This window comes from Dermochelys coriacea, chromosome 5 (genome assembly GCF_009764565.3).
Source record: "Dermochelys coriacea isolate rDerCor1 chromosome 5, rDerCor1.pri.v4, whole genome shotgun sequence".
Lineage (NCBI taxonomy): Eukaryota > Metazoa > Chordata > Testudines > Dermochelyidae > Dermochelys > Dermochelys coriacea.
The window spans coordinates 1,005,823-1,024,801 of NC_050072.1; the positions used below are offsets into that span (position 1 = coordinate 1,005,823).

Consider the following 18,979-nt stretch of genomic DNA (forward strand, 5'->3'; position numbering starts at 1 on the left):
GAGCGGTGGGGGACCCAGACCCTGAGGTGCAAGTGCGGGGGGCATGGCTGGGTCTCTAGGGATGGGGTGGCAGGGGGCCCAGACCCCAAGGTGCGAGTGTGGGGGGGCAGGGCTGGGTCCCTAGGAATGGGATGGCATGGGCCCAGAGCCCAAGGTGTGAGTGCGGGGGGGGAGCAGGGCTGGGTCCCTAGGGATGGGTCGGAGGGATGGACCCCAAGGTGACAGTGTGTGGGGCGGGGATAGGGCTGGGTCCCTAGGTGACAGGGTGGCGGAGGGCCTGGACCCCGAGGTGCGAGTGCGGGTGCTGGGGGGCCTGGAGCCCAAGGTGCGAGTGTGGGGAGGCAGGGCTGGGTCCCTAGGGACGGGGTGGCGGGGGGGGTGGACCCCTAGGTGACAGTGTGTGGGGCGGGGACAGGGCTGGGTCCCTAGGTGACAGGGTGGTGTGGGCCCGGAGCCCCAGGTGCAAGGGCTGGTCCAGCCCAGGGTGAAGACAGCCAGGCCGCTCAGACGGCCGCGCGGGCGTTGGTACCCCGGGCCTGGCTGGGCTCCCCCCTTGCCCCGGGCACGTGGCCCACGCCGTGCCGCGCTCCCCCCCGCAGAGGTTGTGCAGAAGGTGCGGAACAGCCAGAAGCCGTTCTTCCGGCCCTCCATCGACATGGGGCTGCACAGCGAGGAGCTGGCCGTGCTGATGGAGCGCTGCTGGGCGCAGGACCCCGCCGAGCGCCCTGACTTCAGCCAGATCAAGATCTTCATCCGCAGATTCAACAAGTGGGTGCCCCGGCCGGGGTGGGACAGGGCTTGGGGCGCAGCCTCGTGCCAGCTGGCACCCAGAGGACGCTGGGGGAGGTCTATGGGGCTGCATGCACACCCCCAGGGCGTGGGAACAGCTGGGAGCAGGGCCGAGATGTGTGATGGGGGCACACTCCGGGCAGGAACGGGGAAGCAGGACGGTGTCACACCCCAGCACCCGGAGTGTGCGAACACAGGAGCATTACGGTGTCACACACGCCCCTCAGGCAGGGGAATTCAGGGGGTTTCTTATCACCCACTTCCCCAGTCCTGTGTGCTCAGCTGGGGTGGGGGTTCTGCTCCCCCAGGGGTGTTGGGTGCCGGCTGTCACTGTCCTGGTGACTGGGTTTTTGGATCCTCCATTGATATGGGGCCGGCCTCGGACCAGACAGCGGGGTGACATTCAGACCTGTGTGTCAGCCTCCCTGAGAACAAACAGTCCTTTCTCCCCCCTCCCCCATGCAAAATATAGGGGAAACTGAGGCACACCGCAAACTCATGTAACAGGAGGGATAGCTTAGTGGTTTGAGTATTGGCCTGCTAAACTCAGGGTTGTGAGTTCAATCCTTGAGGGGGCCGTTTAGGGATCTGGGGCAAAAATTGGGGATTGGTCCTGCTTTGAGCAGGGGCTTGGACTAGATAACCTCCCGAGGTCCCTTCCAACCCTGATATTCTATGATTCCAGAAACTTCCCACTCTGCCACAGTACCAACAGGGGTGCTGGGTGGTGTCACAGCCACTCCTTGAGCGGCAGCCCTTGGGGAGCAGGCTCTGGGTGGATGTGTGTTACGGTGCCCCCTGTGTCGTGGACACAAGGCCCCCCCACAAGTCTCCTCCCGTGGCCTCTCTGCCGGCCTGTCTCTACAGGGAAGGCAGCACCAGCATCCTGGACAACCTGCTGTCGCGCATGGAGCAGTACGCCAACAACCTGGAGAAGCTGGTGGAGGAGCGGACGCAGGCCTACCTGGAGGAGAAGCGCAAGGCCGAGAACCTGCTCTACCAGATCCTGCCCCAGTAAGGGACCCACTCAAGCTTCTGAGCATGCGCTAGCAAGGGGGGAAAGCCGGAGGGGCATATGCCAAGCTCCCCCATGGGTGTGTGCTGGCATGGGGTGGGTGTGCGAAGCACCTCCATGAGCGTGCGGTGGAGTGAGGGGCAGAGTGCCCCTGGGGGTGGATGGGGGTTAGAGGCCTTAGCACTGGTGCACCCTGCACAGTGCCTGGGGTGGGGGCAGGGGCCTGGTGCTTCTGCCTTGCTCCCATTTCACAGTGGGGGGGGCAGTCTGGGGCAGCAGCACTCACACTGACCTGCCCCCCCACCCCCAGCTCCGTGGCCGAGCAGCTGAAGCGCGGGGAGACGGTGCGGGCTGAGGCCTTCGACAGCGTCACCATCTACTTCAGCGATATTGTGGGGTTCACAGCCCTGTCGGCTGAGAGCACCCCTATGCAGGTAACTGGGGGGGAGGCGGAGAGAGCCCCCCTATGCAGGTAACCTAGGTGGGGGGGAGCAGCGCCCCTGCAGGTAACCGGGGGAGGGGACAGAACATACCATGCAGGTAACCAGGGGGGAGAGCCCCCCATGCAGGTAGCCAGGGGGTGCCCTGTGGAGGAGAGTCTGTAGGGAAGCAGCCAGTGAGCAGCCTCCCCTCCCCCCGGCAGCCCAGTTCCCGGGGCTCTCAGCGTGGGCTGGCCCGTGCGTGGGGAGCCGTGGCCCGCGGGGTGTGGCTGGGCGCCCGGAGCAGTGCTGGCTGCGCAGCGAGTGGCCAAGGAGGCTAGGCGCTCGGCCCTCACCTGTGCTCCCCGCCCCCAGGTGGTGACCCTCCTGAACGATCTCTACACCTGCTTCGACGCCATCATCGATAACTTCGACGTGTACAAGGTGAGACGGGCCGGCCGCTGTGCGTGGTGCTCTCAGGGCAGGGCCTGGCAGGTGCGGGGAACCCAACGCTCGTGCCCCAAGGAGGGGGTGGGGAGCTGAGAAGATGCTCCTTGGCAAGGGGCCCCGGGGCCTGGCTCTCAGTGGGATGGGAGTGTGGGTGGGGTCTCCCGCTTTGAACTCCCTGGGGTGGCAGACCCGGGCATGCGTTTGCTGATGCTCATCCCTGACTCTGCTTGGCCCCCAGGTGGAGACGATTGGAGACGCCTACATGGTGGTGTCGGGGCTGCCGGTGCGGAACGGGAAACTGCACGCCAACGAGATCGTCCGCATGGCGCTGGCCCTGCTGGAGGCTGTGAAAACCTTCAAAATCCGGCATCGGCCCAATGACCAGCTCCGGCTGCGCATCGGCATCCACACCGGTGAGCCGCTGGCCCCTCTCTGCGGAGACGAGGCTCATGCAGCCAGCGGGTGGGCCCGGAGAGGGCCTGGACCCAGCTCCCTGGTGGGGACACCACGCTCTGAGTCACCAGCAGGCCTGGGGGGGGAACGTGCTGTCCTGGGGCCAGAGGGGGCCTGGGTGAGGGCAGGGGTTCCCGGGTCCTGCGTAGAGGTGACGGCTCTCTCCCTCGGCAGGTCCCGTCTGTGCCGGGGTGGTAGGGCTGAAGATGCCCCGGTACTGCCTGTTTGGGGACACGGTGAACACAGCCTCGCGCATGGAGTCCAACGGGCAGGGTAAGTCTCCCCCCACAGCAGGCAGCCCGGCCCTGTGCCCTGGCATCGCAGCTCACCCATCCCCCTCCCGCTTTCCCTACTCATGGGCCCCTCCCTGGTGGGTACGGCAATGGGCCCCCCCGGCCCAGCTGCAGGGCGTTCAGGGCTGGCCCTCACTGCCCTGTGGCAAGGTGAGTTGGAGGCAGTACCATGGGAACTGCCCAGTTGAGCCCATCTAGCCCAGTAACCCCAGCCCAGATCCAAGCAGTGGGTCCACAGGTATAGCTCCAGACCCCTTGCTCTGGCCCCTGGTGATTCCTCCCCTCCTCTGACCCAGCACTGAAGATCCACATTTCGTCCACCACCAAGGAGGTCCTGGATGAGTTTGGCTGCTTCGAGCTGGAGCTCCGAGGCGACGTGGAAATGAAGGTGAGTCTGGGGTCCCGCTCTGCCTGGGTCAGTCCCACCAGATGGACTGGGGCAGGGCTGTTGGCATCTCAGTGCTCCTGGGCAGGGACAGGCCGACTGGGCCCTCAGCGGGGATGGAGATACAGAACTGACAGCGCATTGGGTGCCAGCAGGTGAGCACAGAGCTGGGAGCAGGCGGAGGGACCAGGTATGGGGCCAGCAGCCAGGATGCCAGGGTCATGGGAATGCACAGACAGGCCCCTGCACAGCTGAGAGCCCAGCAGCCCCTGTGCCAACTTCAGTCACAGCAGCTCTGCCCATTAAGGGCACATCTTGGCAGCGGGGAGAGCCCCTCGGGAGCGCACTGCACGGCTTGGAACGACGGGCACCGCCGAGCTCTCCGATGCGGCATCCCTTCTCGGGGCAGGGAGTGCGGCAGGGCACGGGCCAGCTCTGCAGAGGGGAAGCCTGGAGAGGCCTGGCCCCAGCTGCGGGACATGGAGGATGCGGGGCGGGTGAGCCAGCCTGGCCATGGGGCCCAGCCCCAAGCGATGGCTCTGGCCTGACCTGCCCCCCTCTGGCTTCCAGGGGAAAGGGAAGATGCGGACGTACTGGCTGCTGGGCGAGCGGATGGACGACAGCATCATCTGAGGCAGGCCCCTGGGCTGACTCGAGCTCTGCACTGAGCGGGGCTTCGTCACTGAGCTCCGCATGCAGGAGGCTGCGCGCCGTCTCTGAGCACCACTCCCCGGCCGCGGCAGGGAGCGCCCAGCACGCAGGCGGCTCCTGGGCTGGCACCGGGCTCTGCCTCCGGACTGCAGGCCCCACCAACCCAGCCGAGCTCCACGGGCCCTGCTGGCAGACACACAGAGCCGTGCTGCCCACCTGGCCCTGCCCGCCCAGCTGCAGTCTCCTTCCACTCAGCCTCCGAGTGCAGGGCCTGGCGGGGATGGCGGGAGCCAGCCGGGCCCACGACCCCATTCGGCTCCTTGGAGCCTGGCTGTACCGGGGCTGGCAGGGCCCCGGGCACCGCCTGAGAACAAGCCCCCGGGGCCCTGAGTCTCTGTAACCCGGTATCCCCTCCCCAGGCTCAGCTGGCTCTGAGCCCCTCAGCCTTGCCATCCCCTGGGCCCAGCTGGCTCTGAGCCCGTCCCCCCAGGGGCCTGGCTGCTCCCCCATGGCACTTGGCCTTCCTTCCAGTACTCTGCACCCTCCCCCGAAGTGAGCGAGCTGGGGGCTGCTGCCAGGGCTGGCCCTCAGCTGGAGGGGGGGGTGTTCCTCGCCCACTGTCCTGTGGCCTGGTTCACACGAGCACGATGCAGCTGCTCACACCTTCCCTTGTAACTGTCCCGCATCCCTCCCTCTTGCCCTGTAACTACCCCCTGGGCTGGGCAAACGCCCACAGCCTGGCAGTGCCCACAGCCTCCCTCGAGTGTACATATAGGGATCAAACTGTGCACACGATTGTGTTGAAATACAGCCTTCCCGAACCAGACCCTGCACGTCTCTGGGGGGGCTAAGCGGGGGAGCAGGCTTCAGAGACACTGCCGCAGTGCGACCCCGGGCGGCTGTCTGGGGGGTGGAGGGGAGCTGGTGCCACCCTGAGCAGAGGGCTGGGGAGACCTGGCCAGTCAGGCTTCTTTGCGTGGCCAGGTAGTTGGTGACCAGCTGCAGGGGCTGCTGTGAACACTGGCTCCTGCAGCGTGTGCTTCTGCCACGGGAGGTTGCCCTGTGTGCACTGATGCCCTGGGCACTGCCATGCACCCGCCCTCCACCTGGCCAGCCCTGGCAGGAAGGTCATGCAGCAGCCGTGGGCCCCGCCTGGCTCCTGGGTGCAGAGCGGGGCTGGAGGCTGCCTCGCTGCGTCTCCTGGACCACGTTCAGAGAACAGCTCGCTGCCCACCCTGGGTTTGCTTTGGCTGGTGGCCGGAGCACTTTCCTGTGAGCTCAGCGCCGGCTGCTCAGCCAGCCCCTTCCTGGAAGGCACCGTTGTCCGGAGCACAGCAGCAGGCGGGGGCTCTGCCTGGCCCAGGGGCTGGCGGTAATGAGACCACGCACGCTTCCCAGAGAGCGAGGGGGAGCAGTGGGCCATGACATGGCCATCCCAAGTGCAGAAAAAATAGCAAATATGGCAGGCGACCAGCTTGGCTTAACAGTGAAATCTTCAGTGAACTTAAACTCAGAAAGGAAGCTTACAAGAAGTGGAAACTTGGTCAGATGACTTGGGAGTAGTATCAAAATATTGCTCAAGGGGTGTAATCAGGAAAGCCAAGGCACAATTGGAGTTGCAGCTAGCAAGGGATCTGAAGGGGAACAAGAAGGGTTTCTACAGATATGTTAGCAACAAGAAGAAGGTCAAGGAAAGGGTGGGCCCCTTACTGAATGGGGGAGGCAACCTAGTGACAGAGGATGTGGAAAAAGCGGAAGTACTCAATGCTTTTTTTGCCTCGGTCTTCACAGACAAGGTCAGCTCCCAAACTGCTGTACTGGGCAACACTGTATGGGGCAGAGGTGAGCAGCCCTCAGTGGTGAAAGAAGAGGTTAAGGACTATTTAGAAAAGCTGGACATGCACAAGTCCATGGGCTCTAATGCATCCGAGGGTGCTGAGGGGGTTGGCTGATGTGATTGCAGGGCCATTGGCCATTATCTTTGAAAATTCGTGATGATCAGGGGAGGTCCTGGACCACTGGAAAAAGAAAAATATAGTGCCCGAAATTTAAAAAAGGGAAGAAAGAGAACCCGGGGAACTACAGGCCAGTCAGCCTCACCACAGTCTCTGGAAAAATCATGGAGCAGGTGCTCAAGAAATCCATTTTGAAGCACTTAGAGGAGAGGAAGGTGATCAGGAACAGTCAGCATGGATTCACCAAGGGCAAGTCATGCCTGACCAACCTGATTGCCTTCTATGATGAGATAACTGGCTCTGTGGATATGGGGAAAGCAGTGGACGTGATATATCTTTACTTTAGCAAAGCTTTTGATACAGTCTCCCACAGTATTCTTGCCAGCAAGTTTAAAAAGTATGGATTGGATGAATGGACTATACGGTGGATAGAAAGTTGGCTAGACTGTTGGGCTCAATGGGTAGTGATCAACAGCTCAAGGTCTAGTTGGCAGCCGGTATCAAGTGGAGTGCCCCAGGGGTCGGTCCTGGGGCCGGTTTTGTTCAATATCTTCATTAATGATCTGGAGGATGGCATGAATTGTACCCTCAGCAAGTTTGCAAATGACACTAAACTGGGAGGAGAGGTAGATATGCTGGAGGGTAGGGATAGGATACAGAGGGCCCTAGACAAATTAGAGGATTGGGCCAAAAGAAATCTGATGAGGTTCAACAAGGACAAGTGCAGAGTCCTGCATTTAGGAGGGAAGAATCCCATGCACTGCTACAGACTAGGGACCGAATGGCTCGGCAGCAGTTCTGCAGAGAAGGACCTAGGGGTTACAGTGGACGAGAAGCTGGATATGAGTCAACAGTGTGCCCTTGTTGCCACAAAGGCTAATGACATTTTGGGCTGTATAAGTAGGGGCATTGCCAGCAGATTGAGGGATGTGATCATTCCCCTCTATTTGGGACTGGTGAGGCCACATCTGGAGTATTGCGTTCAGTTTTGGGCCCCCCACTACAGAAGGGAGGTGGACAAATTGGAGAGAGTCCAGTGGAGAGCAACAAAAATTATTAGGAGGCTGGGGCACATGACCTACGAGGAGAGGCTGGCAGGTCTGGTCTGTCCTATGCGGGGCTAGCAAGGGTGGGCTCCGCTGGCCTGCCCCATCCCCCACCCATGATGCCAGGAGAGCGAGGATGGGCGAGCCCTGTGCAGGTTCACGGTGCTGTCTGTGCCCACAGGAGGCAGGGCTTAGCCGGCAGCTCTGGTACCCCACCCTGTACTGCGTTGCCTGCACCAACCCCAGAGCTGCAAGGAACTCAGCAAACCTGCCCGCTCCAGCCACCCCCTGGCCTGATGGCAGCAGCTGCTGCCTCCACCAGCCCCAATGGCACCAGGGCGAGGGCTGGGCCCTGCCTGCCCCAGTGGGCAGCCATCCTCGTCCTGTAAATCTGCCTGCTACTGCCCCGAAGAGCTGCATGAGACTCCTGCAGGGAGGGGGCTCTGGGGAGGCCCTGGCCCCAGGCTAGAAATGGCTGGGACAGGAGCCCATTCCCGGGACAATGCCCCCCTAGGCAAGCTCCAGCTCACCCAGGCTCCCTGGCCTGCTGCAGCTGGGATCACTGGGCAGGCAGGGCTAACAGGCCCTGTTAAAGGGGGGCAGCCCGGAATGCTGTCAGGGCCCTGGCTCATTCCTCCCTGCAAATGCACAGGTGAGGGGGCAGTGGTGGCTGAGACCCAAGTCCATGCCCAAGTACCCCAAGCCTGCATAGGGCACTACCAGACACCTCCTGCAGCTCACTCCGGCCGTACCTGCCGTGCGCCCTACCCCAATGCACACGCAGCACCCCTCCAGCCCAGTGCGGAGCCCCCAGCATCACACCAGCCAGCTGGTCCCATCCACTCTTTATTACCCTGCGGGGCCTAGAGTTTGGGGTAGTTCTCTGGGGCATAGGGCATGGGCTGGTCCAGGTACTCGCTGATGGGGGTGGTGAAGGTCGCATTCCTCCTAAAGGGGGTGTCACTGGTACGGATGTTGGAGACGCCCTGAAAGAGGAGGAATTGGACAACGTCCCAGTTGAACAGAGCAGGGCTTCCAGGGAGGGCCTTGGCTGGGGCAGACATGGCTGGGCCCCCAACTGGGGGACAGGGCAGAGGCAGTAAGGCCCTTGTCTGGGGGATGGGGCAGAGGCAGCAGGGCCCCTGGCCGGGGGGCTGGGGGAGACATGGCAGGGCCCCCAGCTGGGGGGGAGGGGCAGAGGCGTGCTGAGGACAGGAGCAGGAGTCACTCCACACCCCTGCCCGCAGGGGTGGCTGCCAGTCTGTTGGGTCAGGCCCAGCCCTGCCAGCAGCCACATGGCATGCAGGTGGGAACAGCTGAGCTGCTGGGGCACTCGCTCGCTGCCCGCAGACAGCCTGGCTGGCGCAGAGCGGGGTACTTACAGGCAGCTGGCGGGCGCTCTCCAGCCAGAAGGTGTGGGGCTGCTCCAGGCGATAGTCATGGGGCTGGGAGAAGCACAAAGGCAGAGTGTGCCCATCAGTGAGGCGCTGCATCCACCAAGGCTTCCCGTGCTCCTGTGATGGGCGCTCGGCTTGCCCTGCCTGAGGACCCCACAGGGGAGTCTCCTGGGCCATGGCATGTCCCAGCTTCCCCAAGGACACCACCCACGCTGGGGGGCATTGCAGAGTGGGCAGCACTTGAGCCTGCAGCTCAGCCTGTCAGTGCTGGCTGTGATGCCGAGCGCCAGGAACAGCAGGGGCTGAATTACCCCAGCTGGGAGAGTGCAGGTCCATGTACCCTGCCATATGCCTATCCAGCTACCCACTCTGCCCAGCTCCTCCTCCCCCACCCAGTCCATGGACCAGTCACTATCCCACCCACCCTATACCCCCCTCCTTTCCCTGCAAGCTGAGCAGCGACGCTGGGGGCAGCTGACGGTGCAGAGCCATGGGCCCAGGTCTCACCCTGGTGGGGGGCAGCAGCACAGCCCGGAAGCCCTCCTGGCAGTAGTCCCGGTGGGTGGTGGAGAGTGACTCCATGGGCCCGGCGGGAGGGTAGAGCTCTGTCAGGGTCTCCTTCCTGCAGAGAGACGCTGGGGTTACTGAGGGATGGGGCTGCAGCGCCCACCGGCTCCCCTGGCCCAGCCAGTGGGCCTCGTGGGAAAGTTCTGCAACCACAGGGGACCCAAGCTGCAAAGAGCCCCACCCCACGGGGAGCAGCCTAGGCCGACGGTGTGATGGAGCTGGGGGAGTGTTAATGTGCTCAGGAGCAGGGCACGGCTGTGCCCTGGTGCCCACGCGGGCGCCAGCTGCAGTGCGCTGGGTAGCAAAGCAGCAGAGTGGTGCATATCAGGCTGGGCTGCAGGCTCCCAGGGGCTGGCCGGAGCCTGGGAGCAAGGCTGACGTCCTCTCTGTTCCGGCAAGCCAGTGCCCCTGCAGCATCACGCAGGCCCTGGCTGTGCCGTGCCCCCAGGGCTCTCGTTAGTCAGACGCCCAAAGACGCTGGCCATCCCCTGTGCCCCCCAAGAACAGTCCCTTTTCGGGGCTCCACGAGCCAGCTGGGACATCCCACCAGCATTTAGCTGCCTCTGCCCCTCCTTGGCCTCCAGCTGCCACCCCCCCAGCCAGGCCCATGGCCACCTGGGCGTTTCCCTCCCCCTGGGCATTGGCTAGAACAGGTACCCCCCAGTGCTCCTCTGGCCCAGCCACTGGAGCGGCTGCTCCCAGCCCCACCTGCTCACACTGCGCCTGGGGGAACGCTGCCCCCCAGACTCCTAATCTCTCCTGCTGCCTCTGCTTTCCCAGGCTCACAACAATGGTTTCCCTTATCACAGGGCCCGGGGGAGCGGGCCAGCGGGCCAGCGCATGGGCCCCAGACACTATCACAAAGGAAAAGCAAGAGGAAACCCCCCAGGCCTGGAGCATGATGCAGCCCAGCGGCTCAGCACAGGGCGCAGGCGAGGAACAAGGAGGCCTCAGGCCTCGACCTGAATCTGAGCCAGACTCGCCTCCGGCTGGGGTCAGCATGTGTTGGGCTGAACCAGGAACCAGCCGGCACTGGCCCCAGGCCCTTTGCAGCAGTGACCCACCTCAGTGAGCCTGACAGCCGCCCCGCAGGGGTGCTGCAGTCCAGACAGGCACCCGGCACTGCTGGAGTCTGGGCCACACTGAGCGCTCACCTGGTGGGGCCTGGGCCAGCCAAGTGTCTCATAACCCCCCTCCAGGCTGAGCACCTGTCTGGGCCGGGCAGCCGCAGGAGGGATCTTGCCGGGCTGGGGCTCGAGGTATGTGGGATAAAACTGCGTGTGAGATAGGCACAACCCCTCCCCAGTCCCCGCCCCCAATCTGGCTCCCCCAGCACCTCAGAGATCAGGACCTGGATATCAGGACCCTTGCCCTGGCCCCATGGGGCGCCCTGGGAAACCACAACCAGGGGCTAGCAGAGCCAAATGAGACGATGGAGCTGTGGAAATCTGGGGGGGGAATCCAGGGCAAGCAGCGCCCAGCAGGGCCAGGACGCACAGGAACGTTGGCAGTGCCAGGGCAGCGAGCTAGCAGCCCTCAGCCAAGCAGCACATCGGGGGCGTTTCCACAGGCTCCTCTCCAGCACTGGCTGCTCAGCACTCGCGTCTCTGCCACAGCTGGCACCCAGCCTCCCCGCCGGGGCACGGACTCTGCTAGCGGGACTCTGGCCAGCACGCTGAGACCAGCAATGGACACGCTGCAGCACCAGCGGAGACTCAGTCAGAGGCCACACGGCCCCGGGGGTGGGCGGGTGGGCTAGAGCTCGGGTGGCTAGCCCAAGCCTCTGCCACTTGTCCACACTGCGATTCAGAGCGGGCTGGCAAGGGCTGCTCCCCGGGCTGGAGATCCATCTCCCCCTGCAGCGTAGACACAGCCAGAGCACCCAGTGCAGCCTGCACTTCCCCCATGGCTGCCAGGCACAGACGCCTCTATCCCCCTCCCGAGACGGGGCCCTTCTCCCTGCACAGCTCAGCTGAGCTAGGGGCCAGGGGAGAGCGAGGCAGCTCCAGGGAGAAGAGCTTGGCTGGGGAGCAGCCTGCTCATTGCCAGCCCCAGCACTGCCCTACCCGCCCTCCCTGCTGGGAGCCTGAGCGTGGCAGGGAAAGGGCAGCAGACTCACCTGTATTTCTGGTACAGCATTAACTCCAGCATGGCCTCCCGCTGCCCTGCAGGGAGAGACGGGACACGTCAGTGCCAGGGGACTGCCCCGGGCACTGTACTGCAGCCCCTGGATTCAGAGCCCCTGCCAAGGCAGCGGCATGGGGCGGGCTGGGGAGAGGGCTGAGAGGCCAAGAGAAAACACACGGGCAGCCCGCGAGGCGCAGGGAGCACCATGGCCAGATAGGGAAGGGCAGCAACCTAGACCCACAGATACAGCGCCAGGCGCCTGAGACCCAGACTGAGTCATCCTGCCCAGCCACGAGCAGGGCCTGCAGCTGCCTCTCGGGGGAGCCCATGAGCACCAGCCCGCGAGGAGCACCGTGGGCCAGCCTGAGACGTGGGGGACTAGCTAGCCAGGGAGGCAGGGGCCAGTACACAGCATGACAGCAGCACGGGGCACGGGCCAGGCCCGCTGCATCCCTACTCACCCCCCTGCCTCCACGGGATGCTGGGGCACCGTGCCGCCTCACACAGCTGGACAGTCAGGGCCTGATCACCATGGTACAGCTTGGAAGTCTTCCTTTCCTGTCCCAAATGGCTGTGTTGCTGTGGGGCTGTTAAACAGCTGGCATGCCTCACCCCAGAGGCAGCTGCATTCCAGTGGAGGGTAAGTGATTCCTGCATACACAGCTACAAAAAGCTTGGGTGCTGCCTGCAGGAAAAGTGCTAAGAGTGCCTGATACTCTTACTGCCCCCAAGCCAGGTGGGCTCCCTGCCCGTGGGACAGGGATGGGGGCTGCCATGGCAGGGGTGGGGCACTCACCCTTCCACAGACAAGCAGTGCCAGTCCCGTCCAGCCCCGCTGGGACTTGGCGATGGGGCCTGTCCCACAGGCAGAGACTGAGCCTGCAGGCCTCTGGGGGGGCCAATGGGACAGAGACCAGCCCCAGAGCACAGGGACAGGTGAGTGGCCCAGGGTGCTGCACCACCCCACCTGCACACTGGAGCACATGGAACCACATCTCTGCGCCCCCTAGCCCACAGGTTGCTTCAGGCCCCCAGGCCTCACCTCTTCCAGGCAGCCCAGTCCTTCGGGGGCTGCGGTAGGAATCCTTCATGGTGGTGCTGTCAGCCAGCTGCGCAAGGAGCTGGAGGGTGAGCAGCCCGCGGTGGCCATGCCGGTAGAAGAAGCCCTCACTGCCCAGCTCAGGACTCGGCACTTGGTCCAGCTCGTTGGTGGCTCTCTGGAAACAAGAAGCAGCAGCACGAATTCCAGGGTGGGGAGGGCACAATCAGCCCTGGCCCCAGCCTCCCACGCCAAAGGGGACGGCTTCCCTCAAACGCCTGTAGGGCAGCGCAGCCTGTGGCAGGCTGCCTCCCTGGGTGCTGCAAGGGGACGGGTCTGAGGGCAGCTCACCCCAAGCCCAGCTCCTTCTCTAGCTTCCTCTGCTCCCCCAGTCCCTGAGGAGCTCTGAGACACAGTGCTGCTGTGCTAACGCCTGCTAATGCCAGGACTGTGCCCTCAGCGGGGGCCGCCATGGTGCCAGGGCCATGTAGACCCCTCCTCACAGCGAGACGTGCTGCACAGATACAGCCTCCCACCAACACCAGAGCCCAGCAGGAGCCCTGAGAGCAGCAGCTCGGTGACCGCAGGGTGGAGCAGGGACTGAGACAGGGGCACTTTCTCCGGCAGCTTTTTTAAGCCCATAGCATAAAAGAGACAGATCCTTTGAGCCTCTGAATACAAAGGGCCAATCCCCACTCACCCAGTGGTTCTTATCATGGCAGGCACTGGGGCTATTGGGAGGATAGGACCCCCACAGGGAAGCTCATCCTGGCCGGTGCTGAGTGTACAGCGTTGGGACCATACGCACGCCGACAGCCCTGTCCGGGGGGTGCTGATGTTGACATTTCAATAATGAATGAGATGTTAGGTTGGGTGGAGATCGGCCATGTGAGGCCTTGAAAGTACAGACAAGCAGCTTAGGTTGGCTGGGGGAGTCAATGGAGGGGTGACGCAGGGAAAGTGACGGGCTAGGAGAAGGACCTGGGTAGCCGCATTCCGAATGGATCCGAGTGGGGCAGGACTGGGCAGAGAGGGATGCGAGGCACTGGGATCCCGGAGGAGAGTTTTCGCTGTGTGGATGGACAGGAAAGACTGGGTCTTCCAGATGTGATGCAGAAAGAATCAGCAACATGTAGACCTAGCCTGGGTGTGAGGACCGAGAGAGGTGCCTGAGTGGAGATTACGGCTCTGGGCAGCAGGCAGGACGCTGGGTCTTACCAAACTCTGCCTGGGGGGTGTCTGATAAATGTCACCTCCCTCTAGGAATGGCTCCAAGCCACTGGCACCATTCAGCACAAGACACTGCCATAGGACTCCATACCACCCCCACTGCTCACAGGGAGGGCGAAGCAGCCATGACACTGATCAGAGTCTTGGGAAGCCCAGAGCAGCAGCAGCTGCTGTAGGGGCCTACAGACTCAGGCAGACACTAGGCATTGGTTTGACCTGTACAGGGAGGGGCGGGTACCAGGCTAGATGGGCCCTCATGCAGAGAGCAGGAGATGGGGAGATAGTGGCCTAGCTGGGCCATTGGGCTGATGCAGCATGGCAGGGTGGGGTGATGCCAGGCTAGTGGCCACGGGGCAGTTATGTAGGGACATCACAGTGCTTTGCATCAATGTGGCAGTGTCTGTGCTGTTGTGTAAATACCAGCAGGCAGCTGCTTTGCTGCAAACAGATGGGGGATTACCTCCTCCTGCCAGTTATGGACTAGGCATTTCCCTCGGGACACAAGCCGTGGTTGCTCCTCAGGCATCTCAGCCTTGCTGGGCAGTATCTCGGCCATGCAGGGCAACAGCATTCCAAGGCTGCCCCCCGGCTCTGCATGGCAGTGTGGCATCTCAACCGGACAGGGCTCCATCTCAGCCTTGCTGGATGGCATTTCTCCAGGCATCTCTGCCACGCAGGGCGACAACTCTCTGTGGCAGGGCGGCATCTCAGCCACACTGGATGGCATCTCTCCGTTGCTCACTGGCAGCTCTCCCTGGCTGTGCAGCAAGGCTTGCTCTGTGAGAGCTGAGCTGTCGTACGAGGAAGGAGAAAGTGCTGTCATTTACACTGTGGTCACAGCGCAATGGGCTCACAATCAACATCTGCTCTCCACAGCAAATGCCATCTCACCCTCGGCCCAACCCAGAGACCCAGCAAGACCAGGGCCTAGGTGCACCTTGATACAGAAGTCCCTGGGGCTCTACCTATGCAGCCTTGCCCCACGCCATGGCCCTCCCCACTCTGGTCCCGCCATTCTCAGACCAATGGTGGTGGCAGGGATCCCATTCTCCCCCACAATGAGGCAGGAGCTGCAGCAGGGCCCCTCTCCCTTCAGGAGCACCAGGGTTTCCTGTTCGCTCCTGGAGAGGCAGGGTATGAGGAAATTGGAATTTTCTGTAATATTTTTGAGAGTCCTGTGTGCCTCAGTTTCCCCTATGTGCTGCATCATTGCCAAGTGGGTAGCAAAGGGCTGTTTGGTCTAGGGCAGGCTAAGAGACACAGGTGTGTGTGTCACCAACCTGTCTGGGCCTTGGTCCCCTCATCAGTAGAGCATTTGAGAAAACAATGGCAACTCCAATCCCTCAGACATTGACTCCCAGTGACCAAGGCCCCAGAGGGATCGGGATTTCCCCATCTCTCAGCAGGGAGGCTGAGCAACTTTCCCCGGCTGGAGAACAAAGGATTGGGAAGGTGTGAGATGGGGAATCAGAGCTGGCAGGAGTCGGGCTCTCCCTGGAGTCTGACCTATGAGATCAGATGGGAGACAGGGCAGGAGTGCAAGTAGGGCGGTACCCTCCAGTACTGGCAAGAGATTTTATCCAGTACAGAGTACTGGAAAGACTTGGAGCTAGCTCCCCCCACCCGGAGAGGGAGTGGGGCTGCACTCTGCTCCTTAAAGGAGCAGAATGCTGTTAGGGAGGGCATTCATTCTTTAAATGGCTTTAACAGCACAATACATATGCTAACAAACTTCAGCAAAGTCAGGAGTCCTCAAGAGGAGTAGGGGGAGGATGGACAGTGTTTAAACAGTGTTTTTTATTCTGTTTCTCCCCACTGGTCTGAATTATCCATGACGTCCATACTGCATCACATCAAGTCCAAATCATTCAAGGAATGCCTCTGCTTGCACTGACCAGAGGATGTTTGGATTCTGATGTTAGCCCAGTTCTGCAGCCTGATGGGAATCAGGTGTCTGATGTACAAAAATGTACAAAATGTACAAAAAATTCTTCTTTGCAGCCAAACTAGTCTAACATGCATTTTAACTGGAACTGGAGCAGCAAAACAAAGAAAACAAATGCCTCATTTTCCAGCTTTGTGGATGAGAGAACTATAAGTGAAGAGTATAATGCCGGACACTGACAGCCTTAAACCAGCTGCCTCAGGAATTTGCCAAGAACTTTGCTGACAATATGTTCCTCATCTTAGCAATGGAGCTAAGACATCATACATCTGCCCACCTTTATTCAAATGAAGTTCCTTCTGATCTGATAGTTCATGCATTGTCAGTTTCATCCAGAACAATTTACAAAAAGGGATAGAGAATAAGATGGAGAATATCTTATTGCCCTTATATAAATCCATGGTATGCCTTGTACATCTTGAATATTGCGTACAGATGTGGTCTCCTCATCTCAAAAAAGATATACTGGCATTAGAAAAGGTTCAGAAAAGGGCAACTAAAATGATGAGGGGTTTGGAACGGGTCCTATATGAGGAGAGATTAAAGAGACTAGGACTTTTCAGCTTGGAAAAGAGGAGACTAAGGGGGGATATGATAGAGGTCTACAAAATCATGAGTGGGGTGGAGAAAGTGAATAAGGAAAAGTTATTTACTTGTTCCCATAATATAAGAACTAGGGGCCACAAATGAAATTAATGGGCAGCCCGTTTAAAACAAATAAAAGGAAGTTCTTCTTCACACAGCACAGTCAACCTGGGGAACTCCTTGCCTGAGGAGGTTGTGAAGGCTAGGACTATAACAGGGTTTAAAAGAGAACTGGATAAATTCATGGAGGTTAAGTCCATGAATGGCTATTAGCCGGGATGGGTAAGGAATGGTGTCCCTAGCCTCTGTTTGTCAGAGGGTGGAGATGGATGGCAGGAGAGAGATCCCTTGATCATTACCTGTTAGGTTCACTCCCTCTGGGGCACCTGGCATTGGCCACTGTTGGTAGACAGGATACTGGGCTGGAAGGACCTTTGGTCTGACCCAGTATGGCCGTTCTTATGTTCTTACAAATTTGGAACCTAATCCTGTAAACCCTTAATCATTTGATCAATTCCATTGAAGACAATGGGACTATTTGCATGACTATGGACCACTTTTGTGGACTGGTAAGAGTTTCAGGAGTGTGTTCCTATAAAGGAAGTTGAATCCCCCATTGAAATGCAATGTTTGGGTACAATACAATAAAGCAGTTTAGGATACAATTCTACTTAAAATTTGTCTTTTAATAAGTCATACATATGTTGGAATGGTTCCTCACCCAACTCCCATATTCCACATAAACAGACTGAATACTATATATGTGGGGGGAAAGTGAGTAGTTAAGCCTGTTGATGTTTGTATATACAAAGGAGGGTGTCGGAACAATGGGGAGAGTGTGGGGGCCCCAGGCTGGGGCAGGGAGGAATCACATGGGGGGTCACATGGGGAGGTCACATGCTCCCCACCCCTTGTGTCCCTCCCATGAGTGCAGTACCAGCAAGAAATGATTTCTACTTGCACTACTGCCCAGCGGGTTCCCTACAGGTTGGCTGGGCTCTGGGCTGACCAGACTGGACGATGCTCCAACTGTCAGCTCTCTGGGCTACCCTAAGAGCTCCCTGTGCTGTGTCCAGGTGACTGATCGACCCGACTGTTCTGGCAGCGCTGTGGAAGTGTCACTGCAGATGCTGAGAGAGGTGCATTAATCCCTGCGGAGTGAACAGGTCTCCCCTGGGGTCTGTCTCAGTGAGACTCACTGAATGGAGCTCATGGGGTGGGCTGCAGGCCCAGAGGTCCCGTCTCAGGAGGTGGTGAAGCCGGAGGAAGAGTGAGACCTCCCAGGGGTCTGGTCCACTGACGGGCTCCTCCTAGAGACTGTTCCAAAACTGGTGACACAGTTCCAGTCCTGTGGGTCTGTGACATGGGGTAGCAGCAAGGAGGTCCCCCAGCATTCACAACTCCAGCTTCTGAGATATCTGCTTTGATAGGAGCCATGCCCCTATGCTATTCCCCTCCTTTTACATACAGATCCCTCTGCTGGGGTGGGGCTGGCAGAGCATCTAACACCCCACTGAGATGTACAGGGAACTTCCCCCTATCACAGCCATCGTCTCAGACTCAGGCAGACAGGGCTGTATCGATTCCACCAGTCCCAGCTCTCCCCTCTCAGAGCGATCAGCTCAGGCTCTCTGCAGACACAGGCAGCATCGCTGCAACACTCGCCCTGGGTCAGTTTCAAGCTTTACTTTAGGGCTGCAGGAGCCAGAAACTTCCTGAAGTTGTGCTGTGGTGGCGGGGCCCTGAGGCTTGATCCAGCCCAGCTCAAGCCCCGTCTCCAGATACTCCTGACACCCGGACCCTAAATCCCACACATACCCTAGGCCCTGCCCTTCTCAGGCGCTGTTCCCCGCACCAAGCCACGCCCCTCCTCTCTGCCCCGCCCCCACGTGCCCTGAGCCCTACGCCAGCCCCCACAGCGTTACCTTTGATCTATTTGAACTCTGACCCCACCCATGACCCCGTGACCCTGGCATCGCCCCCTCACCCCTGCAGGCTCCCGTCCTCGCGCGGCCGCTCTCGCGCCATCTCGGGGCCTCCAATCACTTCTGCGCCTGCGCAGTTAGCGTCGCTGTTTCCATGGAGACAGTAAACAGCGCGGGGCGAGCCTGGCGAGGGCGCATGCGCTAACGACCCCACCGGCCCTGTCTCCTAAGCGACGGAACGCCACCCGCCCATTGGCTGAACGGAACCCGTGGCCTCTAAGAAGCACCTCCCATTGGGCGGCTGCCGGGCGAGCGTCTACCTCCAGCACGGCCCCTTCCCCGCGCGTGGGCTCGCGGGGCGGGGCTCCAGCGACCGCTCCTCCCTCGGCCCCGGCTTGCGCTGGGCCCCGCCCCCTGCTGCACAGAGCCGCCTGGGAGCCGCCGGGGAGGGCGGGGCCGAAGGGCGGGGCCGGGCGGGGAGGGGCGGGGCTGATGGGCGGGGCCGGGCGGGGAGGGGTGGGGTCAATGAGCCGGTTCGGCAGGAAGGGGCGTGGCCAAGCAGGCGCTGTTGCAGCAGGACGTGGCCCTGGCTATCTTTGGGCGGGGGGGGAACCAGTCCCTTCCCCTTGTTAACCCTGAACCCTACTGATGGCGCAGTGACCATGTCCCTGCCCAGCTTGCAGAGCCCAGGGAAGGGCAGGGTGCTGG

The 18,979-nt window shown here is 61.0% G+C and overlaps 2 protein-coding genes across 3 annotated transcripts in view; one reads left to right on the plus strand and one right to left on the minus strand.

The window, feature by feature from the left end:
• The window catches only part of NPR2 (natriuretic peptide receptor 2), a 52,181-nt gene extending 46,900 nt beyond the window's left edge, over positions 1–5,281 (plus strand). For both annotated transcript variants that reach the window (XM_038403310.2, XM_038403311.2), the window contains exons 15-22: positions 600–768; positions 1,657–1,803; positions 2,115–2,238; positions 2,599–2,667; positions 2,912–3,086; positions 3,301–3,399; positions 3,716–3,807; positions 4,375–5,281. In XM_038403310.2, the coding sequence (XP_038259238.1) occupies positions 600–768; positions 1,657–1,803; positions 2,115–2,238; positions 2,599–2,667; positions 2,912–3,086; positions 3,301–3,399; positions 3,716–3,807; positions 4,375–4,437 (938 nt within the window). In that variant the 3' untranslated portion in view covers positions 4,438–5,281. The remainder of the gene's footprint in view (positions 1–599; positions 769–1,656; positions 1,804–2,114; positions 2,239–2,598; positions 2,668–2,911; positions 3,087–3,300; positions 3,400–3,715; positions 3,808–4,374) is intronic.
• A 2,560-nt stretch (positions 5,282–7,841) lies between these two features.
• Positions 7,842–18,536, minus strand: SPAG8 (sperm associated antigen 8). Its single transcript, XM_038403111.2, has 7 exons — positions 18,334–18,536; positions 14,277–14,607; positions 12,590–12,764; positions 11,540–11,585; positions 9,361–9,475; positions 8,839–8,901; positions 7,842–8,442 (listed from the first exon to the last, which is right to left on the minus strand). Exons 1-7 carry the CDS (start codon positions 18,372–18,374, stop codon positions 8,320–8,322), a joined length of 894 nt encoding a protein of 297 aa, XP_038259039.1. The 5' UTR covers positions 18,375–18,536; the 3' UTR covers positions 7,842–8,319.
• Between the last annotated feature and the right edge of the window lie 443 nt (positions 18,537–18,979).

Coding starts and splice junctions, on each gene's coding strand:
- SPAG8 (XM_038403111.2), bottom strand. CDS start 18,374: ATGGCGCGAGAGCGGCCGCGCGAGGACGGGAGCCTGCAGGG. Junction 9,476..11,539: donor ATGCTGTACCAGAAATACAG/GTGAGTCTGCTG, acceptor GTCTCTCTGCAG/GAAGGAGACCCTGACAGAGC. Junction 8,902..9,360: donor TGCTGCTGCCCCCCACCAGG/GTGAGACCTGGG, acceptor TGCTTCTCCCAG/CCCCATGACTATCGCCTGGA.